The 27,999-nt window shown below is 32.6% G+C and overlaps 2 protein-coding genes and 1 long non-coding RNA gene across 3 annotated transcripts; 2 read left to right on the top strand and 1 right to left on the bottom strand.

The window, feature by feature from the left end:
- The first annotated feature begins 19 nt into the window (after positions 1 to 19).
- On the top strand, positions 20 to 3,630 carry LOC109798350 (uncharacterized). Its single transcript, XM_020358580.2, has 5 exons — positions 20 to 166; positions 245 to 601; positions 840 to 1,082; positions 1,344 to 2,006; positions 2,854 to 3,630. Exons 1-5 carry the CDS (start codon positions 119 to 121, stop codon positions 3,439 to 3,441), a joined length of 1,899 nt encoding a protein of 632 aa, XP_020214169.1. The 5' UTR covers positions 20 to 118; the 3' UTR covers positions 3,442 to 3,630.
- A 2,411-nt stretch (positions 3,631 to 6,041) lies between these two features.
- LOC109799304 (uncharacterized) lies at positions 6,042 to 12,930 on the bottom strand. The gene is made up of 5 exons (XM_020359848.3): positions 9,850 to 12,930; positions 9,719 to 9,764; positions 9,514 to 9,627; positions 9,327 to 9,399; positions 6,042 to 6,472 (listed from the first exon to the last, which is right to left on the bottom strand). The coding sequence occupies exons 1-4, from the start codon at positions 12,466 to 12,468 to the stop codon at positions 9,341 to 9,343; spliced, it is 2,838 nt and encodes a 945-aa protein (XP_020215437.2). The 5' UTR covers positions 12,469 to 12,930; the 3' UTR covers positions 6,042 to 6,472; positions 9,327 to 9,340.
- Positions 12,931 to 20,771: 7,841 nt separating this feature from the next.
- Positions 20,772 to 22,077, top strand: LOC109790605 (uncharacterized). Its single transcript, XR_002238952.3, has 4 exons — positions 20,772 to 21,515; positions 21,593 to 21,655; positions 21,817 to 21,866; positions 21,960 to 22,077. It is a non-coding gene; the product is annotated as an uncharacterized LOC109790605 (long non-coding RNA).
- Positions 22,078 to 27,999: the final 5,922 nt, after the last annotated feature.

Below are 27,999 nucleotides of genomic sequence, written 5' to 3'. Positions count from 1 at the left end.
CTTCCCCATGCAAACCTCATCTACCACCACCTCTTCAAACCGACACACCCCTTCTTTTTAAGCACCACGTACGCATGCAAACCCCTCCGTGTAAAGGTTTTCAAGAGAGAGAAAAACAATGGCTTCTCAGCAAATGCCTCGCACAGAAAACAGCAACCGTGAGAAAGTAATATGAAGTTACAGGAATACAAAGTATTTTCAGTTCACCTATAACTTTTAACATTTTGTGATTGTTGATTTATAGGGTGGTGGTGAGGAACAAGGAGGAAGAAAAGAAGAAAATAAACAATCTACCCTAGAAAACATTTCCAAGCCCAGAGCTGAAGCTCAACAAAAAGGAATGAGTGCAATTGAAGGTGCTAAGGAGAGATACGAAAGAGAAAAACAAGCTGCAAGTGAAGCTTCCAAAGAGAGAAACTTGAAGGCAAATGAGGAGTCAACACAGGCAAAAGACAAAATGGCTGAAGAAAGAACAAGAGAGGTAGTGGGAAGAGAGTGGAACAAAGAGGATAAACAAAGAAACAGTCCAAGAGGAAAAGTAGAGGCAGAGAAAGCAAGACCATTGGAAAAAACAAAAGAGGAAGCTAAAGAAACCAAAGAGGTAAAAATTCTTGGTATGCTAACTGAGCCTTTATGACTTAGTACTCCAAACTCAATAGTCAATTCATAGTCTAAAGTTGGTTCTTTTTCACTTTTTTTATTATATAAAAAGATGAATTCTTGTATTACTAAACCTTCAAGCTTGAAGCGAGCATGTTAAAAAGTAATATAAAATTTTGGTAATACATGGTGTCTTCATAAAAATATTTTAACCTTTTGAGAATGTTGGTTTATGATAGGGAGGAGGGGAGGAACATGGAAGAGGAAGAGAAGAAACAGGAGAAGAAAATAAACAACCTAGCCTGGAAGAGATCTCCAAGTACAGAGCTGAAGCTCAACAAAAAGCAATGAATGCAATTGAAGGTGCTAAGGAGAGATATGAGAGAGAAAAACTAGCTGCAAACGAAGCTTCCAAAGAGAGAAACTTGAAGGAAAATGTGGAGAAACCACAGGCAAAAGACAAAAAGGCTGAAACCAAAGAGGTAAAAAATCTTTATATGCCAACTGAGCCTATAACCTCTTTGGATATAAGCTCTCTCTCTTGAAGCTTCTATCCAAATAGACTCTGTCTACTAAACTAGACTCGGTCTAAAGTTGGATCTCACTTTTTAAAAATAAAATGATGAGTTTGTGTTTCATTAACCCTTCAAGCTTAAACATATTAAAAAGTCATATAAAATTGTACCAACACAAAGTGTCTTCACAAAAAATTTTAACCTTCTGAGATTGTTGGTTTATGATAGGGTGGTGCTGAGGAACAGAGAAGAGAAGAAAAAGAACAATCTAGCCTGGAAGAGATTTCCAAGTACAGAGCTGAAGCTCAACAAAAATCAATCAATGCGATTGAAGATGCTAAGGAGAGATATGAGAGAGAAAAACAAGCAGCAAGTGAAGCTTCTTCCAAAGAGAGAAACATGCATGCAAATGAGGAGGCAACACAACAGGCAAAAGATGTCACAATAGACAAGGGTCAACAAGGCAATCCTGAAGCAGAAGATGAGAAGGGTTATGGTGCAACAAAGGACACCATTGGTACTGTGCACCACACCACACCACTTGCTGAGAAGGCCAAGGCTGCAGGTGACACCGCTTCTCAGTATCTTGGAGATAAAGCAACTCAAGCCAAAGATGCTACTCTTGAAACTGGCAAGAGTGCTGCCAAAGTGGTTGAAGATTTGAAGGACAAGGCTGTGGTGACAGGATCGAGTGTTGCACATTATTCTGCTGAGATGACTGTGGAGGGAATTAATGTTGTTAAGGAAGCAGCTGAGTATGCAGCTGAGAAGGTTTCTGAGCTTGCAGCCATGTCAGTGGATACTGCTAAAGGTTTAGTTGCTGCAGCTGGTGAGAATGCCAAAGAGTATGCAGAGAGGGATTTGGAGGCCACAAGAGAAGCTCAAAATCAGGTGGTTATTTCTATCAGTGGCTCTACTAGTTTATGTGTAATTGTGTTTATATATCGCATTTAATTATGAGTGTATTTAAATGATGGTAAAGATGGAAACTTCTTCACTTGCATCTCAAGTTAGAATAGTAAATCTTATGGCTATTGCTCCGGTGCCCTCTTATTTGAAGGGGTTTTGGTGCCTCTCAGTACAAAAGTTGGGTTTTTAGGGGCAATAATATCAATTTATCTTATTGCCCCTAAAAACCCAACTTTTGTACTGAGAGGCACCAAAACCCCTTCAAATAAGAGGGCACCGAAGCATTCCCCAAATCTTATGTTATAATTATACATTAAATGCTTAAAAAGTTGTAAGTTGTACATTTTGATCAATCTTTCATGATTTGATCCAATTGGTAAAAATTCACTTCTCTCATACTCTAATGATAAAACTCCTTAAATCTTCTCACTTGTGTGCAGTGATTCTGTATATTGTACGTACTGTGTGTGTTTTATACCTCATGAAACTGGTAGAACAATATGATTGATTGAACTAATGGAACTAACTGGTAATAAAATGCTTGTGCCCCTTATCATTTTTGTTCTAGATAAGTGTAAAACTATGGTTGACACTTGACAGTAGAAAAACTCAAATTGAGAATGAGAAAATGTGCGGTTGTTAAATGGATTTACAATTAAAAATTATAGAGGAAAAAAAATAAACAGAAAACTTCATAGTCTTGGACATTTCTTAAACAAAGTTAATATATTAATGTATTCTAGAACTCAATATGTAAGGAAAATGTGGCCTCATTTTGCTGAATACTTTTTTTTGAGTAACTTGACTGAAAATTGGCAATTGTACTTAGGAATCTGAGGAGATGCCATTAGCAAAAGCCACCACTGAAAGCTTTCGAAGAGGACAATGGCAACAAGAACATGATCAAGGAGGAAAAAGGGAACATGGCTCCATTGGCCAAACTGTAGCTAAAGTTCCACAAAGGACTACAAAGCCACATGAAAGCAACACTTTTGAGGGAAACCAAGGTGAGGGGGTTGGGGACACAATAAGCACTGGTGAAAGTGAAAGGAAAGAGAAAGCACTTGGAGACATCATTGGAGAAGGCTTTCAAGGAAAAGGAAGTGGAGGAGATGTGAACACAAGCATTGGTGAAAAACTAGGCAGTGCAGCACAGATAATAAAGAAGCCACTGGACAAAGCCACTGAGGGAGGAAGAGAGGTGTTAGGAGCTGTAGGTGAAACTGTGGTTGAGATTGGAGAAAACATGGTGAAACCAGCACAGAAAGTGCAGCATCAGGGTGAAGGAGTTTTGAATGCCATAGGTGAGACCATAGCAGAAATAGCAGAGACAACTAGAGTGATTGTTGCTGGAGAGGGAGAAAAAGAACCACACGAGTATGATAGTGGGAAACATGAAAACTTGAAACTTGATTAGTGAGTCTATTGATTAGTGAGTCTAATCATTACATGGATGTTCATAATAATATGTTGCTTGATGATAAATCTATCATGCAGTATTTAGCTGCAACAAGTTCCACGTGTTATGGAATATAGAGTTTGTAAACAAATAAGAATGTCTTTGTGTGATTTTGTAAACAAATAAGAATGTCTTTGTGTGATTCTATATATAGTAGTAGTACTAATATAATATTGTGTAGTTTGCATGGATGTTTATAATAAAGTTGTTTTATGGAAAATTGGAAATCTAACATTGCACTACCTAGATGCATGTTCCACGTTTTGTGAAGTGGTAACATGTAAATAAATAAGAATATCTGATTGTGATTCTACATAGTAATAGGAGTAATAGCATGTTTCTATTTTCTTTTTCTTTTTTGTATTTTATTAATCGATACATCACGACCATAATAAATGTAATAAATCCCTACATTAAGAAAATGTATGTATGTGCTTTGAGGTTGTTGGTAGTAATATCTATCTACTTGTGGAATGTCATTGATTGATTGTGTAGAGTTTTTGTGAATTATTAAATTTTAATTGAAGTATTTTAATATATTATCTGAATTATTGAATATATTAATTATTGAGATTGTTAATTTAATCTTATCAGTTGACAATGACAATAATTTTTTTATTAATTGATAATCTGACACAGCAATACAGCATGCTGAAAATTGATTTCACATTATTTCCAATACAAAACTTCTTAAACAAAATGGGAAATTTTTTTTCCCCAACTAAATTGGAATAATTTTTGTTGTCTTATTTGATTTTAAAAGGTATTTTTGAGATACATGGATACATGAATACAAAAAGGATAAAAAAAGGCAATTACAAAATATACATAGTTGTTCAAAATGTTAAATAATAGCTCATCAAAAAAAAATTAAATAATATAATTGCAAACAAAATAGGACGATGATTTTCTTGACTTGGAAAAATAAAATAATGAGTCATCTAGTTGAATGGGTCACGTGCATTACTAATTTGTGATTGTGATATCATCATTACCCTTATTTGTAAACAATAAAACTTGTATATATTTCTGATTCTTATATTTTTTTTTCCTAAATATAAATTTATTTTTTGGTATTTATTATTATGTGACTCATTTACTGCTTATGTCTTTTTTTCTTAAATAAAGTCAAATCGTTCCACATTCACCTATGTTTAGGGTATCTTTTGGTATTCCACTCATACAAGTCATTTTCTCTTTATTTTTATTTAAAAAATAGTAAGTAGAATATGTTAATGTCTCTATGTCAGACAACTATGAAAATCTTACGTCCTTTCATATTTATAGCCAATACAATTTAAAATAGTAAACATATTATTAATGAGATTAAGAATCTATTCCTATGTATAAAAGCAGCCATTCTATATTTATACGTATGTAATTTTTGAATTATTTTATTTTTAAATAATAAAAATTAATATTAAAAATAAATTATTCTTATAAACTAAAAATTTTGAAATATAATCTCAGTTGATTCAATAAATATTAATAACTTTTAAATATTTTTAAATAAATATAGAGACACGGTGTTGCGATCCAACTAGTTAAATATAAATATTTTAAAATTATTTTTTAAAAAATGAAAATTTGGACCTTTTTAGATTACCGATTCTGTAATTGTACAAGTAGGTGGAAGTTGTTGGGTTGGGATGGCTAGGAATATGCTATACTTATATAAGGGCGTAGTTATCACTTATCACTGCGGTGGTGCTAAAATCTTCTGCTGCATCGAAGGGTTGTAGTTATCATAATTTCATTGAGCAGTTGTAATTAATAATTGTTCTTTCTCTAATATCCCAGAAACAAGAACGTATTCTGAAGTGTTGGATTTTGTTTTTCTGCAACCGAATTTCACAATAAGAAACCAAAAGAGCACACATAGATAGATATCAACAAACGACAAACAGAAAACTCGCAAGAAGGCAAAGGAAAGCATCCAACAAACTGAAATGAAGATAAAAAGCAAGAGAGACACAGTGGAGCCTTCAACAGCTGGGGCATACGCATGTCACTAACAATCTACCAGAGAGAACAGAGCAATACTTTTACCAAAGAATCCAGACAAGTAGACCCTTGAGAGAAAACTAAGATTTGAATCCTAATCTTAAACACGAAAGATACAATGATGAAAAGGAAATACTCTGCATTCTCGGTCTCCAACAATGAATAAAAATTAATCCTTACTTTACATAATGGATACTTAAAATGCACCTAATGTTCTGTCACCCTTAATAATACCAAATTACTCTCTCTTTTATTTACAGCTCAGTAAAACTCAGCAAAATGTAATAACTATTTACCATCTATTTATATAATACTATAACATTATATTTTTCAATAATATCGAAATTGATAATGGAATTGCAAAATTTGCCAAGTGGATCCGACAAATTGTTGCCGTAGTTCATTTGTCAATACTATATTTACCCGTAAAACAAATCACTATCGAACATCATTAAAACATATTCAAGAGATTTCTTAGCCAATTAAAACTAGTTTGAAAGTCAAGAAGGGTCTCATCACTTGAAACCACCTGAGGTAGTCATTAGATACAAAGATAAGTGAAGATTAGATTCTCCCTTGCATTTTCACAATTGTAAAATACATGGAATGAGATTTTAAACAAGGAATTACATATTATCTTCGTATGGCACCAAGATCCTGCTAGCACAAAACTAAAGAACATGTTATCAATGGAACTCAATGCGCAGCAGTAGTTAGCAATGTACACATGCTACGGAAAACTAGCTACCTAACTATCATCACATTCTACCAAATATTATACAAGAAATCGTGTCTAGTGTTTCAACAAGGCCACTTCCAACAAATGGGGAAAAAATATCCCACGCTGCATCAGTAACCTCACCGGTGGCCTTCAGAATGCTTCCTCTATAATTCAGCTGTCAAAATTAAAATCCATAATCCGGAAGCTTCAAAAAATCCAAACTAGGCAAGCGTCACGACACTATCTACTCTAAATATCTGAGATCTGCAACGTCAAATGAAAACAAATAATGATATAGTTAGCAGTAGATCAACACTATATAATGAAATATAGACAGTACACTAAAAGAGAACAAGAAAGAGCATTTTTCAAAGTCACCTATATAAATTCGTACAGTCTAATCCCTACAATTTTGACAAATGACAAAGCTGCTAATGAGGGGAGTGCAGTACAGAAAATTAAAAACAAATCATGTGAAAAATAAACAGCAACACACTGCAAATTAGAGAATACCCTTTCCACATTAGTTCCTCTGTAAGTAGTCCCAGGGACCAAAGGCTTTTCATACAAGCTAAGAAATCGAACAAAAAACTTATCAAATCACCAATATTTACTATTCCAACAAAATTTACTTTCAATACTCTCTCTGATCTCAAATATAAGAGGACAGAAAAAACAAATTCACAATAATTAAGAAAGTTGAGAATATTTAATTTAAATTATACTAATGCCTCGCCAAAATTCGTGAGATTGCAGTCTCCTATTTTTCAATGTTTACAACATCATCCTTTATAGAGCGACACGGTGCAATGTTCTTCAAACAATTAAGATCAATAAAGTCTAAGAAACATTGGTGTCATGTTTTCCAAACATTTAAGGAGAGTTAATATAAGGATAGGAAAAAACAGGGAGTGTATTTGCAATCTTCCAAAACCTCAAGAGGTGCCAATATAATTTACTTTATTTAATTTTACTAATCCAATTGAAATTAATAAAAAAAAGTTCCCTAAATTGTCATTCATTGGGACTTGATATCGAAAATAAAACAAGCTCATTGGAAATACAACCTTCAATTAAATGAAAGGTACTTATGAATGGTTTCATTTCATACGGTGAAATTAGTCAACCTTTGCTTATATTTGGAACTAGCATAATAGGTATTTATCCCTAAAATTCGAGTTTGAATTAAACTTAATCTTACAAAACCTGACTTATAAAATAAAGATTACCTAAGTCTTACAAGCTTTACTTAAAGTCATATTTCTAGTCAATGTAGGAAGCAGCCCCCTTAAAGTTGCAATCCAAACAACCCTCAAAGTAAGCCACAACTAAGGCATGGACCACAATTATCGATTTTCCAACACCCCCCTCACACAAGGACTCCTAGCCAAGAGTGTGACAAATGCAAGGGGCAACGGAGGATAGGCTCTATGTCTCTAATACTATCTTAGGATCTGATCTTAAAATCTAATTCAATCTTATAAAACCGATTTGTAAAGTGAAGATTATCCAAATTTTATAATCTATACTTAAAGCCACATCTCTAGCCAATGTGGAACTAAACCACCACCCTTGATGCTACAATTCAAGCAGTTCCCAAAGAGGCCATGACTTAGGCAGGCTAGGTGTGACCATAATTAAAGCAGCTTTCCAACATTTTCTTTTTGCTTATATTCAAGACTGAATGCAATATATTTAAAACAGATATTATTAGTCTCAAGGTATATTGACAACAATGCAATCTTCCACACAACACTTTATAGTAGAAACACTAGATACACACATGCATTGGCTAACTATTAAAGAAAACAAAAACTGCATAATAAAATTGCCAAATACATAAAAGAAACAGGAATAACTCGTCTATCTTTTATAGTACCTACAAAACAGTTCTGCTCTAGCAATTATTAACTCTTAAGTCAACAAAAGTGGTTAGATCAGAACAAACTAAATCAGAAAACCCCATGTGACAATATAGAAGAAAGCGCCACTCCATCACATCCAAAAGAACATGAATAAACAAATGCACACAAACAAATAAACACCAAACAAAAGCTACAAAAGAAAAGGCAAGGAAGAAAAATTAGCAGAAACAAAATATAGTGAAGGAATCAGATCATGAATCATGATAAATGCTACTGATATAATCTAACAGTCAAAGAAACACCCTCCAGTCCCTATGATTCCTAAAAGCCAAGGCACAGTCAACCAGAATATTTTCCCCTCATCAGCCCACCAGGATATTTCAGAAAAGCCACAGAAATAGATTACCAGACCAAAATTACAACAATAATTAGCATACAATACAGTTGGTTTAACAAATTTAAAATACCTTTAAAGAAGAAAATACCACCCACAACCATGAGAAGATGACATAAGCTAATGATATTAGATATCAAAGAAAAGTCTAGGTATCTAATAAAAACATTTAATGGGTAAGAAAACACAGAAATAAAAAGCCATCTTGCTGCGAGGCTAATACAAAATATGGTCAATAAAGTTTATGACTTTGTACAATTGTCTAAACCCTTTCTTTTATCAGACCTTAAAAGGAGTATGTCTTCAAAGGGGTTAACACCCCACTAGTTGACAACAATTAAGCAACAAGTGAGGATGAAAAAGAGTAAATGATAAGAGAGTCACTAAAAAAAGTAGCATTAAACCTTGTCCTAACAAAAATACTAAACTGATTATGAACACCAACAGAAACACCACTCACTTTTATACAAGGGAAAAATTCTTTTTTTTTTAGATTGTAGTGGGTGGTTAATTGAAAGGTATGACTGGTTTGTGCAATGAGATTTTCATAAAAAAGAATAACAAATTGTGATTTATAAAAGGAGTAGTTATGGGGGTAAAAATTGGACAAAAGAATGTCTACACGAATAAGTCCAATCCCCTTTATTATTAGAATAGGTGTATAGATTTAGACAGGTATTCAATTTCATAATATGAGTGGATCATATGCAACACACATACACAATGTGCTCAACCAGACTATCATTCATGAGCAAGAAAAGTATTCTTCAGTTATAAAATCAGCTTGAAAGCTACATACTAAAAAATAACCGGTCACAGAGCATGACACAAGATAAAACATCAGAGGCTGTAACATCACCTGACACGGCATATTCAGGTCCCTTGCGACCCTGCATCAGACCCAGATGCTGAGGAACTGTCACTATCAGAATCTGCAACACCGCATACAAATGAGAAACACAGAACATTTGACTTCAACAATCAGCAAAAGCATGAATATGACCAGATAACACGTAAAATAAATGCTAAGTCGTTAATCAAAGTACCACTCGAAGAAGATCCAGAATCACTGCTGGAGCTGCTTGAACTGCTTGACCTACTCCCATTATCTGTTTGATTACCCCCTTGCACAGGAAACGATTGGGGAACATTTCTTTCTTCTGTACACATTCAGGCAGATGAATATTTCAATTAAAAAAATAATTGAGATAAATAATCCCAAAACACCAACCCAGATTCTTAGAAGTTTACCTGTTTGTGTTTCTTTTGGAATCTCCACCATAGCTGGTGCCTGGCTCTGCAGAATGCAAAAGAAAGCATTTAGCAATAATTGCTCACCAAAGTAAGAATTGGCAATTAGAAGTAAAAATTATATTCTTTACCTTCTGAATGGCATTCTGCTGCAAAGCTTCCGCTCTAGCTCGAGCAAGTTCAGCCTTCCTCTTATTTTTGCTCAAACTTTTCTTATAGTTGGTCACAAATCTATCAAGCTCCCAGAGAGTCTCAGCATCCACACTATCAATGTCCACTTCAATTTCATCATCATGTTGATTAAGTGCTGAATTTCTCTTCTTGATGATTTGTACAATAGCATCAAGCTTTTCTGAAGGTAAACTCTGAAGATTAGTGCTTAGTTTTTGCTTTTCATCAAACGTCATGTCTCTTTTATGAGTATCTTTTGCCTTTGGCTTTTTTGGAGCTGGGGTTCTACTTGATGGAGTAATGCTCATGGGTTTTTGAGTCCTTATCAATGATTCTGATCTATCCAAAATCCTTCTCATATCAAGAGGTGGTGGTGTAAAAGCAGAAACCCTTCTTGACAATGGCGAAGGTGCATGGGGAGCTGCCCCATAATCAAAGCCATATCTTGTCTCCCGATTGTACTCTGACTCAATTATAACCCATCTGTTCTCAAACATCTCTGATAACTGCTCTGCCATTACATGAACATCTTGTCCCTTTGGATTATATGTCATGGCATTACGAAAAGTGAGTCTCACATCCTCAGCAAATTCCTTTGGTGATTTGTACCAATTCTTATTCAGCCTTGACTTCACAGTTCCCAAGTCCATTGGATGAGTAATGATAGTAAAATAATCATGCAAACCAAGACCCTCAACATCAACAGGAGCATTAAACACCCAACCATGCTTGTGTTTCATCAACTTTTCAAGCAGTGAACTACAGCTTTTGAAAAGCTTAGATCCCATCCCAAAACCAAGTCCCATTTCTCCCCCACCTTGCTTCTTCCAATTCAATTTTGACTTCTTGTTACTCTCCACTGGTGGAAATTTATCTTTTGCAAGCAAGAACTCTGAGTTACGATAAAATTGGTTTGCTTTAGGTGTTCTCTTCTCCTTCTCAACAGTTTCACCGATTCCTTGACTATTCTCCAACATTGACAAACTTAACTGGTGCAAAGGCCTGGCAAGTTGTCGTGGAACACCAGCAGAAGCCACCTCTGAGTGAGCACGCTTTGCTCCACCCACATTATCAATCCCACCACCCACTAGCACATTTGAGTTGCCATATCCACCAACTTGCCTTTGCTTCACTTCAATCCTATTAACCAAACTTCTCACAACATCAAGCTCATTTTCAAGCTTCCACCGAAGCTCCCGCATCTCCTGCTTTGATTTTGAGGCCAAGTTTATCTTGATTCGATCCCTCTGTCGTCGCTCAACATCCCCATTCACCAATGTTAGATGTCGGGTGCTAGGAACTGCCTCCATATGAGGGCTGGGGCTTGAAGGTCCATCATCCTCCTGCTGAACATGGAGGCTAGAAGGTTCATCCTGCTGCCGGATGCATGAATCATCAGAAACCAACACTACATGAGGCTGAACCGTATCCCCATCCAACATTGAATTCATCTGTGACTGAGGTAAAACCCCATCCTCCAATCTTGAATTCACTTGCTGCTGAGGTGAATTCCCATCCTCCAATCTTGAATTCACTTCTGGCTGAGGGGATTTTCTATTTACCAATTGTGAACTGACTTGTGGCTGAGCCATATTCACATCCTCTGATCTTGAACTAACTTGCAGCTGAGCCATATTCCCATCCTCTGATCTTGAACTAACTTGCAGCTGAGCCATATTCCCGTCCTCTGATCTTGAACTCACTTGCATCTGAGACATATTCCCATCATCTGATTTTGAACTCACTTGCAGCTGAGACATATTCCCATCTTCTGATCTTGAACTCACTTGTGGTTGAGCCACATTCTCGTCCCCAGTTCTTAAACTCACTTGTGGCTGAGCCATGTTCTCATCCCCAGTTCTAGAACTCACTTGTGGCTGAGCCATATTCTCATCTCCAGTCCTTAAACTCACATTTGGTTGTGTCGTATCCCCATCCTCTGCCCCTGAACTCACCTGGGGCTGAACTGTATTCCCATCCTCCAATCTTAAACTCCCTTGCGTCTGTGCCATATTTTGATCATCCAACTGTGGCTGAGAAGTATTCCCATCCTCCAATACTGGACTTACTTGCTTCTGTGCCATATTCTGATCCTCCACTTGAGGCAGAGTCGTATTCCCATCCTCCAATTCTGAATCCACTTGCACCTGAACCATATTCTGATTCTCCAATTGCAGCTGAGCCAAATTCCCATCCTCTAATCTAGAACCCACTTGAGGCTGAGCCGAATTCCCATCCTCTAATTTAGAACCCACTAGTGGCTGAGCCAAATTCCCATCCTCTGGCACAGCCTGTTGCAGAGCCTGAGGCTGAGTGGAAACGTTATCACTATTGCTTTTGGCCTCCCCGGCGGTGCTGTTCTGCACCGCGCTGTTGTTGTTACTGTTCTCATTCGTGACGGTGGAAGTGGCGGCAGCGTTGTCAATTTTACTACTTTCAGGGGCGGAAGCAGAATCGTCCGCAGCATTAGGGTCTTTCTTACGGCCTCTGAACACTCTCCTCGTGTAAACCTTCCTCTCCGAAAATCTCTGTTTCTCTTTAGCCGCGTCATCTCCTCCAACCACAGGCCCCGAAGCCATACATCCAAAACCCTAATCCTAACACCAATCCCAAATCCCCGAAATCCTAGGGTTTTACACACCAACAAATCAAAGAATCACGCAAAAAAGGGGGAAAAACACAAACAAAAACAAAACAAAGGCAAGACAAAACCCTAGAACTCCTAGGGCTTCCTTCCACCGCCAGAATTCCTAGGGCTCGCTCAGAACCTTCTCCGAAACGAATAACCAGAAGCGTAAAATCACGAGAGACAGATTCAGAGTAGGGTTTCGAAAGCTGGATTACCTTGTTCCCGATCAGATCTCGCGCGCGCGAACCCACTCACACGCTCGCACACACTCTCTCTCCCTTTCTCTCTCTAGAACTTTGGGTCTTTCTCTCTCTTTCTCGAAACGCTGGTCGTTTTATCGAATCGTCACAGGTGTACGGCAACGGTGAGTTCGTGGGGAAGCGTGGACCAAGCTACGCGTTTGGGGTGCAACAAAGAGCCGTGCCCGGGAAGCATTATATTACCGAAAATTCGCGACGTGGACCCACTCGCGCTTTTCGAGCGTGAACCCAACGCACCAATTGTAAGCGATGTGGCGTGGCGAGTGAGCCCCACGCGCATGTTGGAGGGTGAGGGACTTTAGTGGCGGGGAGTTTCGTTTGCGGGAATTTGAAAAGTTATCTCACGCAGGGGAGTGGCGCGTGTTGGCTACTCTCCGGTTTCGTGGCTTTCTGCCTTGCTGGTGCGGAATGGTACTGGGAAGGTTTTCACACGCGCCCTCGTCGCGGTTGGACTGTATTAGCCATTTCTTTTGGGCCTTTTGTGGGCTTTGTGGTGTTATGGTTATGGGTCCTCAGAAGCCCGTCTGGAAAATTGAATTCTGGTGTTCAGTTTCACAATATAAATAGTTAACCTAAAACAAATTTCCGTTTTAACTAGGGTTTTGTTAACATTATTAGTCTTTTAGAAAAATTTAAAAAATCAATTCTTAAAATGAGGTTAAGTGATTAAATGTGGGAAAAAAATATTAAGAAAGACAGGATTTACGTTTTTCATAAATTGATTTAACGTTTTGTTTAAATATATATTCTAATATAAGAATTTATAAAAGAGTTAAAATTAAGTTAAGATCGTTTCATGAGTTGTCTTTAACTTATTTTTATAGGTTTTTTAAAATTATATATTCAATTAGTTTATGCACATGTGTAATTTGAAATATAATTTGAATTTTTACACCTTATTTTTTTTCTTTTAACACACACACACACATATATATATATATATATATATATATATATATATATATATATATATATATATTATATATATTCTTGTTATTAAGAATGGGAATAAATTATGTTTTAAAGAGAGATATATGATTTGACCTCATTAAAGTTTGATTTAATCTAACATGTTGAATTAATAAAAAGATAAAATTTAGGCTTTCAAAATAACTTATTTATGTAAAAAGGTCATACTTAAACTTATAGAAAAATCTGTTAGACCTGATAGATTGACATATTTATTTATATAATATAATAAAAAAAATTTATATGTATATATTATTAAAAATATAAATAAATAAAGTTATAAAACAAAAATAAATTATCAATATTTAAAATATTTTTTTATAATTATTTTTTTATTATATAATTATAAGCTTATGACTTGTACATGAGTGTATATCAACATACATGATTACACATGAATTATTTCTTCAATAGAAAATGATTCAATTTTTCTTCTATATTTTTTTAAGTTTAAATTTTAATAATATTGAGTAAACTATATTTTTAAAATAATCTTGTTAATTTTTAAAAACTAAGTTTATTGGCCTAATTAACATTAATAATTTAAATAGGCTAATAGGTCAAGTCATGCATTAAAAGGGTCAGGTCACACCTATAAAGAAAGTTTATGATAGATAATAGATCAGACTTTGACTTTAAATTTAGTTTTATAGAACAAACTCAACCTATATATTCAAAGTTTGGTTTAACCTAACTTATTTTCATCCCTACTTGTTATATGAAATCTTTATATATATATATATATATATATATATATATATATATATATATATATATATATATATATATATATATATATATGTGTGTGAAACGCTTGTGTCAAGATTTTATTAATAGTGTATATACTCTCTTAATATTATTTAATCATATTTTTTATTTTAATTTTTAAAATTATTAACAAGTGCATGTGCAAGGAAAAAAAATTATGGCTTTACATAAAAAAATTAAAATATATTATTATTTTTCAAAATTGCTATTATTTTAATCACTAGAACCAGACTAATAATAAAGTTATAATAGATATACGAGGATTTAGGTTTAATTTCTATTCTTATATTTTCTACTTATAAAATAAATGACATTACTTTTTCAAGATAATGTTTGAGTCAATCATGTGATTAGAATAAGGGGTAGTAAGATTGTTCACAAATGGGTATAGGAATAAGTCAGGTCAACATTAACTATAAAAATCAAATTTATTTTATAAATTTAAAACTTAGGTGTCATTATTTATTATAGACTATTTTTTTTAGGTTTAGGATTTAGGGGCAGAGCTTCCTCGAAGCTTAGAGTTATTTTTTTCCTCTTCTTCATTTCTTCAACTTTGTGACTTGGGATCAAGGTAGGGAAAGCTAAAATTTGATTGTTAGTAGAATTTGATATTGCATGTACCTTGATTCTAGTTTAATGCTTGCTAGTATGCTTAATTGGAAGTGGGTGTTGAATTTTGAAGAACTTGTGTTCTTGGCATTCTTGTGGAAAAAATGAAGATTTGACGATCTAATTTGTGTGTTATTGTTGCATGTTTGATTTTCTTCAAAATTTGAATTATATGTTGCTAATAAGTGATAAATATTAAATTGCATGCATGAACTATTGGTTGGATGAGAGGATTTTGGAGATGTGATGGTGTTCATAGTTACTGTGCTTATTCTTCATGTACGTAGAACTTTTTGGGTTTGTGACCCTAAACGTGAGTCTCATGCTTAGTGTAGAGATTGGAGGATACCTCTAGAAGAACATGGTGCTCGAGGTGACTTTTCACGCTAAGCGTGAAACCTTAACCAAATATTTTCTTCTTTGTTTGAGTTGATTGCTCACATGATGTATGATGAAGGTAGTTTAAATGTTGTTTGTTTTTTATCCATTAATCTAGGATAATGTATAGTGATGACTAATTTTCAATTGGTGAGTTGAATGGTGAACATGAATAACATTGTTTAATCTATTACATGTTGTATGTAGGGTGATGATAATAAACATTGGCGTGCTATACTTATGTAGTTGAAATAGTGATGAACATCAATGTGCTATGTATAATTGATATGCTATAAATTACATGGTTGGAGTGTTAAATAAGCATTGATATGTTATTATTGAATAAGTTGTTAAACATTAGTATGCTGATCTTAGAAGAATTGTTAAGCATTGTTATGCTAATTATGATTGGTGTGATTTGATCTCTATATGCATTGACTTTGGATAATGTATATAGATAATATATGTTGAGGCGTTGATATTTAGAATGTTGTTTGCATTAAAGTATGTTGATTAACTTATTAGAAGAGAGGATGTTGTTTGAAAGTATAAAGAATCTTGTTTTGGCACTTTGAGAGGCCAATTGTTGAAAATCTTCGTTGAGTAGGTGTGAAACTTTTGGAGTGGATTTTGTTAGGTCTCTTCTATGACTTTAGCTAATGTGAAGTAAAGTATGAAGTTGAGGGCTACCACCCTTAACTAATTACTAGAATGGTTGTGTGGTTCCTTAAGGATAGTCAATGGACTAATTCTATAAACGATTTGGTAATGTATGTCAAGGTCGTGTGGTATGCCTATACCTAGCTATACTAGTCTTAACGGTAGAATCGAACTTCCCTAGTGTAAGTGGTGACAGTTGAGAAATTGAAGGTAGTGATTGGTAACCCATTTTTACTATCAATATAGCGAGCACATTGGGCATAAAGACAATTAGGTTGATTTGGTAAGGTCAAGTCATTTAGACTGCTTAGGTGTATTCGAAGATCTTCGTAGGTGAATATATAACAACACATTAGTTGTACATATATGTTGTGTTGTTGATTGATGTGTTCATATATATTGGTTGATTCTCTTATTGTATGATATTTACTTGGTGGGGGTTTGAATGCTTAATGTGTAGCTTTCAAATTGATTATTGTTTTAAAGATTGTTTTATGATGTGAACATTGTGTTGTTGGTTTGAAGATCTACATGCAGACAAGTAGTATAGATGTTTTTATTCTTATACTTGCTAGATTCTTTTGAAATCTATCTTATCTTACTTGTTTCTACGCAGTATAAACTGTTATGATTATACTTAATATGGGAGCAAAGTATGAATAGATTATAGAGGACTGTAATGGAGCCCATTAGGTGAATGGTAATACTTTTGAAATGTTTTATATTACCCTCTTATAATAATTGTATAATTTGTGCTTAACCAACACTTAGGTTATTTTTAAATGAAATAGTATAATTAACTAACTTTTTAGTTAACATAGTTTTTTTTTGTGCTTACATAATAATTAGAATTGGAGGAAGTATTTTTTTAAAGACAAAAATCATAAGCATTATCATCAAACCAAAAAATGGATGTAACATATCCATTTATTCATATGAAACTCCGCATACCAATAGATCAATTAAATTAGTCAGAACCCGAAAATATTATGTTGAACCATAACACATAATTAAACTCGTACATGAACTTTATTATGTTATATATATATATATATATATATATATATATATATATATATATATATATATATATATATATATATATATTTATATTTGCTGTATGGTTATATGTTACATTTAATCATTACGTTAAAACAACCGCAATATATTTAAACCAAAGATAATATTGTTATGTTACATTGAACAACTCAAATTTGTCACATTGGACCGAGAAACATATGATCAGCACATTAACCAAAATTAGGTACACCATTCTAAAATTGTCTGAAAACAAATTAATAGAATAAACACTTGACTGCTACTCACTTAATTAGTACTTACATGCAAATTCTCTTACTTGATTTGATGTTAATTATTGTTGTAGATGGATTGGGATCTAAGTGGCAATGTCTATGAATGTTAAGGATATCGTTTTCTTCGGTACAGAGATGGGTTTCATGATTACATGGTGATTTATTTGGTTTGCATCATTATGGTCTTTTTTTTCTTTTTATTTTGGATCCACAAGAATCGTATCAATTTCAAAAATGAGGAGTCTTATATTCAACATGTGTTTTTTGAAAGGTCTCGCATCAACTATCTCATTTTCTTTTTTAATTTTTTTTTATGAAATTTATATATCTGTTAAATAATTTTATTTAATATCAATTAGTATTAAAATAGACTCTAACATGATATTAAAATTTATAGTCTATCTTCGTAATTTGTTTATTATGATAGGTATCATCTGGTCTAATAAACATATGTAAAAGGGGTGTAGGAAAGTCTCAAAATTATTTGTTCCAATTCTCTAAGGGCAACGTATATATCTATTAGGTAATTTCATTTCACGTCAATTGATATTAAGATAAAATTTAACACTATTAAAAATGATTAAATCTAAAAGGTAGTCTTAATTGTTTAATAGAACGAAAGGATTCTGGCATTCCTTTTATAATTAAGAGTGGACAATCCATTATATATTGTGCCTAAAAAGCCTATAAGTGAATGTTTGTGTGAGTCATATGACTAATTTAATTGACATGTATGCATGAGAAACTAAAGCTAAGATAGGTAACATGTAACTAGTGCAAAAATGAGATTTAAAATCGGAGCTTTAAGATCAGTTACCTTATAACTGATCTTAAAAGTGATGCGGTGGCAATTTTGTAAATAATATGAACATTTTTAAAATCGGTTAAAATTTAATCGATTTTAAAAGTACTTTTAAAATCGGTTATTATATGACCGATCTTAAAAGGTATGTTTGGCACAACTTTTAAGATCGGTTCAAATATAACCGATTTTTAAAATTATTTTTAAAATCAGTCATAATTTAACTGATTTTAAATCATGTTTTTTTTATTACTTTTAAGATTGGTTATATGGGAACCGATTTCGTATGTAACATACAAAATCGGTTCTTAGATAACCGATCTTAAATGTCCTTTTCCGTTTCTACAATTTTGGCCTCCACTCTCTGCTTCGTTCGTTTGTTCGTGCTTAGGGTTCAGGCTTTTCGTTTACCCATATGCATTACATGGAACAAAGAAACTATGCGCGCCCTGGAATCGCCATTGTTGTATAAGCTTAAGCACCATCAAGTTTCATTTGTTTGGTGACCAGCGTGAGCCATTTCCCCCGAAGAAGCGCCCCTCCCCCTCCCTGGCCGTGGGTGTGGCCTTGGAGGAGTCGAAGGCGGAGGTGGAGGGCGCCGTGACCCACCACTCCCCGACCCAGGTACTGAAGAACTTCAACGAGATTCAGTGCCGCTCTACGAGACGCGACATCACGCTTCCAATTACTCTCCTCAACACCAGAACCAACAACAGGTCACACTCTCTTCTCTTTTCTCTTCCGATTCGCGCTCTTGTTCCCTCACTTTCGTTAACCATTGTTCGATTTCAGGTGAACGAGAGCGCCAAGGGTACCTTGTTGTCTCTGCTTTCTTCTCGAGGTACGTCTAGCTCTTCTCTTCCACTCACCGAACGAGTTCGGTTATGCTTTCGTCGAATCCCGATCAACGCTTGTTTGGATCCAATTGATGTTCGTGTGTATTGCACTGTGAAGGCGTGAGCCAGCTCAAGGAGAAATGGACCGAATATAACCAACCGAAGAGGCTCAAAAGATTGCTGGCGCTGTTTGTTTCCGGCACGGCCAAACACGTCGCAGTTGCCGCAGGAAATCGGATAACGATTCTGAGTAAAGAGGATGACTATCAGAATCCATGCGCCATTTTCACCAGTGAGATTTATTTACTCTCTGAAATTTTGTCTTGTGTTGGAAAGTGGAAACGCTATTTGATTGCGATGAGCAATTGGTTCGTTAGGTTCCAGCTTTGGTACGTTTAGTGTAGGAGCTTGGTCTGAAGATGAGGACGTGCTTGGAGTTGCTGATGACTCTGACAAACTCTATTTTATCAAGTTCACTGGCGAAGTTGTCGCAGAATTTTCGAAGAAGCATTTGAAAGTCTCTTCTTTGATCGTTGCCCTATTTTCAGATATTGATTTGGATACACGCGAGTCTTACCTGTAAGTTTCTTTCCTTTTTCTGCGTTCTGATATACTGTACAAGGAATGGAGAATGTGATTAGTTTGTCACTGATTTCACGGTCCAAAACAATGTTTATTGTTGAGAACTACTTGTCAAGGGAGATGGATGTTAGTTTGAGATGTTGGTACTCTTTGTGGTGTAGGTTTTCCATTGTTACGTCAGTTGGCTCGCTTCAACAAATTGAGATCAGTCAGGGACAGAGTGGCTCTACCTTTCCCAAGTACATTTCTATTCACACGAGTAGGATTTGCAACAATGTTTTCTGCTTTGACCGGCATCTTGAACATAATATTTTTGTGGCTGTTCACAAGAACTCTGGTAATTATTTTCTATGTTATAGAAGTGATGGTTTTGAATTTAAGAAGTGCATTATATTATAGACAAACAAATCAATGTAGGCTCTGGTTTACTTCTGACTATTAGTCTGATATTGAGAGATTAAATTATATACTGTGTTTGGCTTCTCTATATGTGTATAATGTTTGATGTCTTTCATTTAAATTTTATTTAGAAAGAAATATAGATTTTATATCTTTTTTGTTGTATGAAAAGGACGTTTTCTGTATAATTTCAGGAATTGGCTTTTAGTTTAAATAATTATATAGTAATTCCACAACAAATAGATGTGGGTTTTCAGCTACCAGAAGGTTTGGACTATATTAACACTTTTTTTTTTAATGTTTTTACATGTTTAATGTTCTATCAAAACCACCTAATTAAGGGTCTAAACTGTAAAATATGTATCTTGTATGAGTTATATTACGTACATACTCTAATTTCTTCTCAATGTAGTGGTGAGAACGTTGTGTTTGAAGAGTGAGCATACTAGACAACATAGGATTAACTTAGTAAACCTCAAGAACTTAGTAAACCTCAGGAACTAACTTTATATTCCAAACCAAACATGCATGCGATCAATTTTTTGTTAAATTATTTCCATTTTTTTTATATTCTTGAACAAATTACAAGGTACTCTTTTTCTATACTTGCAGTTTTTAATTCTTTTAATCCCTATCATTATTTGTTTTTTGTAATGTCTTTTTTGTTGACGTGATAAAGATATTAATTTAACTTTTTGTATTTGATCTCAAATTTATTTTATTAGAATTACTCTAAATTAGGTTCTTAAACTATAGGGTTAAAAATGATTGAAAAAGATAAGTATAAAGATTAAAAATGTCTAATTTAAACTATAGGGAATAAAAGGTGAAGTGAGTGAAACTATAGGGACAAAAAATATTTTAACCTTTATTATATTAGATTGTTGCATGAATTTAGTCAAATGTTGATTTTGCCAGGCTGTCTGATTTTTGAGCAATCTTACTTTTTAATTTGGTAGAGATTATAATATTTTGATTCCTGTTGCTGCAAATTATTTAGTAGATGTTGGGTTTTTCTTTTTTTGTTTTCTTAAATGTTCATTAACTATAATCATAAAAAAAATGCTCGTTGACTAAACTAGTTTTATTTTCTCTGTAGTTCCTTTTCTTTGTCTCTGTTTTTCCCTGTTGTTTTGCCTTTATTGAGTATATTTTATCCTTTAACCTTTTATATTCAAATCACTTTCGTTCTCAAATAAATTATCTTCTTATGTCAAATAAATTAATTAGTCTTGGCTGCTTAATGTGCTTGGGAAAATGAAAGTCATGGTGAAATCCATTCGTTGTTGTTTGAATTGCTAACATCTGAAGATGTGAACATATTTTTTCTAAACAATTTTGGAAACTGTTGAAGCTGATTCATACTGATATTGCAGCTTGATATGCTACAAGAAGAGAATGAGAATATATTAGAAAAGGTATGTTCATTCACGCTTTAAGTTTGCTTTTTGCTCATGTTATGTGATGTTGAACATAATGCCTGATTATATTCCAGCTAAGACAAGCAGAGGAAAAACGCCAAGAAGTTGAGGCCAGAGCTAGGGAACTTGAGAAACAGGTAATTTTTCCTAGATATTAACTAAACTTTGAAACCTAACAAATGTAGTTTGGATCTATATGCTGCAGTAAGATCTTCTTAACTATACGTAACTATTTAGTTGTCATTCAGTATGCCGAGTTTTCCAATATCTGTATTCTTGTTTATTTTGACTTTGGCAGGTTGCTTCTCTTGGAGAAGGTGTATCCCTGGAAGCTAAACTGCTGAGCAGGTAAACTAGCATTAAATTCTCCTGTATGGTGGCTGGTACAGATACTTTCTTTTTTTAGTTTAATCTTATGAGTTTTGTGTGATATATTTGCAGGAAAGAAGCTGCTTTGCGTCAAAGAGAGGTACACCGAAACAACAGGATATTAATGTGGCAGAAATATGAAATTAATGATGATTGCAAGTTTGAAGTTCTGTGATCATTTTTGCTTGATAACGTACTATTCTATCACCTCTAAGCATTAATCTATAAGATTCATATTAAATTGTTTTTTTTTTATTTCAATAGACTTTTAAAATCGGTTGTTACATAACCGATTTTAAAAGTCTTGACTTTTAAGATCGGTTATATAACAACAGATTTTAAAAGTAGACTTTTAAGATCGGTTATATAACAACAGATTTTAAAAGTAGACTTTTAAGATCGGTTGATTTATAACCGATTTTAAAAGTCAAGACTTTTAAGATCGGTTATAAATCAACCGATCTTAAAAGTATACTTTTAAAATCGGTTGATAACCGATCTTAAAAGTCTACCTTTTCAAAATCGGCTCTTTTAAGATCGGTTCCATAACCGATTTTAAAAGTCCAAACTAATCGATTTTAAAAGCCTTTTTTCCACTAGTTGAATGAAGTATATGGACTAATTGAAAGTTTAGATGATTCATATGTGTGGAATGGAAACCTCTTGAATCCTTATTAAATAAACTTTTCTTATTTGTTCATAGAAAAAAAAAATCATAGAAATACTTTTGCTTTCAATTATAAGAAGAAAAACTAAAAAAGTTAAAAATATTTTTTTAGTTTTTATAGTTGCACTTATTTTATTTTTAAATTTTTATAATTTCAAAATAATTTTTTTTAATCTTTTTTAGTTTTTATAATTTAAAATAGATTTTTTTAGTCTTTAAATACACTAAAAAATTATCATATAGTAACATACACATTTTATAATGATACAATATTTTTCACTAAAAATTACTTTTATCTACACTAATTATATATATATATATATATATATATATATATATATAATATGTTGATGTATTGTTACAAAGTATAAATATAGAGTATAGTGAGACACAATATATGTTAATGACTCTCATTCAAAATTAATACTAAAATTGTGTATAATTACATATCAAATGAATTTATTCCTACATATAATATATATATATATATATATATATATATATATATATATATATTGATACTTTTTGTGTGTTATCATATGTAACATTTTTTGTGGTGATACTTACAAATTTTTTTAATTCTTTTAGTACTTATCGTTATTTATTTATTTATTTTTTACGTTAACTCTTTTGTATTGTCATGATAAAAATATTTAATTTTATATTTCTAATATTAAATTTTGAAGTTACATTAAATTAGGTCTCACAATGTTTTATGGGTCTTTTTTATGAATTTTTTTAATTTTTAATGTAATTATCTTAAAAGACATATTTTGGGATGAAAAAAAAACTATACATGCATATATCTGCAAAAAAAAACCTATTACAAATTATAAATGAATAATTAAATAGATACCTACTTATTAATGGGATAGTCAAGCAGAGATGGATAATAAGGTATTTGTATTTGTGAGTACCCATACTTTAAAAATATTAAAAATGCTTTTAGTATTTATATATAACATAATTTGATTTATTTTTTTCTAGAAATATATATGTCTTAATTATTTATTTTAGGTTTAAATATATGTAATAAAATTGTTTTTAATATACATATATGTTTTAAAAAAATATTTTTAGTTTTATTTTATTTCTTACATTTTTATTTAAAACTTTACATTTTAACAAATATTAATTCATAGATATAAAAATAAATAAATAAATATATATATATATATATATATATATATATATATATATATATATGAATACCCACATTAAATAGGGCGAGTGGAGGGAGATTAATACTTACTATAATATCATCCCTAATCATATTATATTAGTGATTTTTTAATTTTTTGATAATGTAAAAACTTTAATATTAGTTGTGCATACTATTAAACTATTTTTTAATCAAAATTAGAGTTTTATCACTATAATTTGTGCAATAAAAATTTGCATTAAAGATCAATATAAATTATTAAGATGAAACTTTAATTTTAACTACAAAATAATACAATAGCATCTAAGAAATTATATATAAGTTTTTTCTTTTAAAAATTATTAAAAATATCAAATTTATTTATGTACTTTTATATAATTTAAGTTTTTGGCATAGTGTTGATATTTGTAACAAAAAGTAATTATGCTATGTAAGTAAGGAAAACTACACATTATGTTATAGGATTAAATTTAAATTATAATTTGAAAAATCATCATCATTAGTTTAATTTGACACTTATATTTTATATATAATTCTTGACTTGAGTATAAAATTACGACTTATCATCTTACTTCTAATTAGGTCGAGTATGAAATCATGATTTACCATCTTACTTTGATTGTGTCAACTCGACGGGAAGAAAGATATATACCTCATAATTATATATATAAAGAAATATTACGAGAAAAACTTAATTCCTTTTCAATGGTCTTCTATAATACCTTCTTGATGATAATATTACATAATAAAAAACAAAAGAAACATAGATAAAATTTAAAGACAAACAGGAGTGGTACCTTAGACAAAATAACAGAAACAATTAATATACTATCCACTCACATATGCTCCAAAACATGTATATATACGGGTATTTCAAGCATGCATGTAGGGTTTTATTTGAAAGAGTAGTAATGCTATTTCCACAACAATCTCACAATAATTTTTACAACAAAGAAAAAGATATATAGAAAGGGAAGAAATGAGAAAAGTAATATAATAGGATGGTATGAAAAGAAAAAAAACAGATGCTGTGAAAAAATATTGTTGAAATGTGAGTAGAAATAGCATTATTCTATTTGAAAACACTACGAAGTTTACAACTAAGCCAAGCCCAAGGATAAGCTAACGGTCACACCATTGTAGCTTTAAACTATATGTAGATAAACCAAACAAAGGTAAATTATTAACTAGTCTTGAACTATCACGTATTTATATATAATCCTAACTAATCACAAGACACATAGTTAAAATTTTCAATTTATGACAAGCAATTAATGATGCTTATCAACTATGTGTCATGTGAAAATTAGTTAAAATTATAATAGTTCAAACCATATAATAAATTTTCTTGAACAACATGTGCATGCATGCATACATGTAACGATAACAATCTCGAAACAAAAGCTACTAGTTGCGTGGTGGTGCTCTTCCATTATGCTGAGGATCTGGACCTCCTGGTGCGAGTCTATCAGCAGGTGCAAGTGGAAGACTACTACCAACTCGAACATGTACATGTAGGTCATGGAGAAGGCTTTGGATTTCAACAACTTTTTTGTGATGATGACCATGGAGACTTCGAGCCTGCAAAGTCATGAAGAAGAATGTAGAGAACATGATTAGTGCAAGAATACACACTTGGGATGCACTTGTATTCCCCATGATCATGATCAAGGTGTTATAAAAAGTGAGAAGGATTATATAAGGTTGAGATGGCTTGTAGAATGGTCAAGGGGTTAGAGTAGTTAGGAGGGTTACTACAAGCACTATTTATACGTGAATGTGATTAGGTTTAGGTTAGCAAGAGCCCATCACTAGTGAATGTAACACTAAATATTTATTTCAAAAGTTAAGTCAATATTAAATACATGGATTTTGTCATTTGTATGTTCCTTAATTGCTTAATTAATTATTCTTTGATAGTGACTTTATTTTACACCAATATCTCACTCATCTACCAAGGCTATCAAAGTGATAGAGGGGTGGTTAATTTAGCCTACTAATTAGTAGGAGTCAAGTTTAAAAAGTTTTGAAATCGATTTAATTTAACTAACTTGAAACGAGCTACTTCACAATGAGGCAAGGTTGGCTAGGTGGACTTTAGGTTTGAGTTTAATAAGTTTTGAAAATAGATCAATGATTTGGACATTTGTCATTCTTGAATTTAGGCATTTGATGTATTAGTGACAAGTTATATATATATATATATATATATATATATATATATATATATATATATATATATATATATATATATATATATATATATATTTTTTTTTTTTACTCTGTAAAATCTAATATTAGATTGAAATTAAAAAAGTTAGAAGTTCAAATTAAGAAAAAAGGTCAATGGTTTGACTAATTTGAAACGCAACCCATAAAAGATTGATCTAGGATAGTAAATTTCAGGCTTTCAAATAAATTGGCTCGATTTAATTCAAAAGGTTAAATAGGCTCAAGCCAACCAGATTTTAGAAGAATGCAATTGGAACCAATATGCATATTTAATAAAGGTTGATTGTCATCTACTATCAATAAGCTCAAAAGAATACGTTGCTAGAGATTTAATCTAAAATGAAAAGTAGGTTTTCACTTAAAAAGTTTAAGGGTAAGTTTGGAGTGATAGATATCTAGTCGTAAGTTTAAAAAATATCGATACAAGCAAATTTTAGTTTTAAAAAATATTTAGTTTTTTATTTTATTTTTTTATTTTTAAGTTTTAAAATAACCTCATTTTAAATATAATATTAAAATTAGTTAAAAGATCTTTATATTAACAATGATAATGATATAGTTAGAAATAATTATAATAATAAATATAATGACAATGATAATAATAATAATATTGAAGTTGATGATAACTATAACATCAATAGTAACTATAATGTCAATAGTAGTGATGATAATATTAATTAGTAATGGAAGTAACAACATATCAATAATAATAGAAATGATGGTCTTTAAAATATAATGTGTTTTTCTAAAATTAAAACAAATTTCATAAATTATTTTTTATTGGTTTTAAAAATGAATATAAAGTAATTTGGAATTGAGTTAAAAATTGTTTCTATAACTCTTTTTAACTAAACTCTTTTTTTTTTTAAATTACATTTATAAACCAAATAAAATTTATAATCTTATAACAAATATGAGAAAACACATATCTGTTTAGTCTGATTAATATATGTATGAAAATATTATAAGATAACTTGATCTCTCCTATTTATTTGATAAAATTCATGCTTTTATTCCCAATAAATAAGGTTGATAAGTTGGCTTTTATGAGGTAACAATTGATTTTTTTTATATATAAATTTTTTACACATTTTTGTAAACTTACTGTTCCCGCAACTGTAACACCCAAATTTTTATTATTATTTTAATGGCATTTTCGTAATTTTAATAAAGTTATAGGGGTATTTTGGGTTCTGGAACGGGCCGTTCCAAAAGTGGAACGGGCCGTTCCAAATGTTGAAAATGTGAGGTTTTTGTAGTCCCAGAACGGCCTTGGAACGGGCCGTTCCGGTATGGAGAACGGGCCGTTCCGGAAGGAGAACGGGCCGTTCTTCTGAGATTGAGAACGGGCCGTTCTGATTTCAGAACGGGCCGTTCTGGTTTTTTGGGAACGGGCCGTTTCGATTTTGGAACGGGCCGTTCCAGTTACAAATTTTGCCCAGATTTGAAGGATCCGGAACGGGCCGTTCCGAAATCAGTACGGGCCGTTCCGGGTGTGTCAGATTGCCTATAAATAGGGGCAGGGGGGTGAAATTTTTTTATACAGAGGAAGAAAGTGAAATTTTAGAGAGAGAAAGAGAAGAGAGAGAGAGAGAGAGAGAGAAAGAAAGAGAAAGAAAGAGAGAGAGAAAGGAAGAGGGAATCCAGAGGAGGAGGCTCTGCCTAAGTTCAGCTCCGCTTATCCAGGTAAGGGGGGGAGTGAGAACCTCGCTCACGGGTGTAGGGATAATTGTTGGATAGTTGTTTGTCGGATTGGCCCCAATCCTTTGTCGTTATTCTGTCTAAATTTCTATTTACTCTACTTTGCTTTTTGTTGAAAGTGCCGTTGTTCTGTCTGATTTTCTATTTACTCTACCTTGTTCTTTGTTGAAAGTAATAAATGAATATGAAATTAATGTTAATAATAAATGAGTTTTAATATGAATAAGAATGCTCTCTGGATCTCTGTGAATACCTATGCGGACCTTAAGAGGAGTATTGATGACATGACCATGTGAAATATGGACAAATGACATGAGACCTAAGAATTGACTATTGAGACAAACTATGAT

Source organism: Cajanus cajan, chromosome 8, assembly GCF_000230855.2.
Source record: "Cajanus cajan strain Asha chromosome 8, NIPB_CcT2T_4, whole genome shotgun sequence".
In the NCBI taxonomy this organism is placed as follows: Eukaryota; Viridiplantae; Streptophyta; class Magnoliopsida; order Fabales; family Fabaceae; genus Cajanus; species Cajanus cajan.
The sequence above is the reverse complement of the archived record's forward strand: the minus strand, read 5'-3'. Positions and strand labels throughout refer to the sequence as shown.

What these genes read in the sequence shown, in the direction of transcription:
- LOC109798350 (XM_020358580.2), top strand. Translation starts at nt 119, where the DNA reads ATGGCTTCTCAGCAAATGCCTCGCACAGAAAACAGCAACCGTGAGAAA. An exon ending in AAAACAGCAACCGTGAGAAA is followed by an intron (nt 167 to 244) that starts GTAATATGAAGT and finishes GTTGATTTATAG; the next exon opens with GGTGGTGGTGAGGAACAAGG. An exon ending in CAAGAGAAGCTCAAAATCAG is followed by an intron (nt 2,007 to 2,853) that starts GTGGTTATTTCT and finishes AATTGTACTTAG; the next exon opens with GAATCTGAGGAGATGCCATT.
- LOC109799304 (XM_020359848.3), bottom strand. Translation starts at nt 12,468, where the DNA reads ATGGCTTCGGGGCCTGTGGTTGGAGGAGATGACGCGGCTAAAGAGAAA. An exon ending in AGCAGAATGCCATTCAGAAG is followed by an intron (nt 9,765 to 9,849) that starts GTAAAGAATATA and finishes TGCATTCTGCAG; the next exon opens with AGCCAGGCACCAGCTATGGT. An exon ending in TTCTGGATCTTCTTCGAGTG is followed by an intron (nt 9,400 to 9,513) that starts GTACTTTGATTA and finishes GCGGTGTTGCAG; the next exon opens with ATTCTGATAGTGACAGTTCC.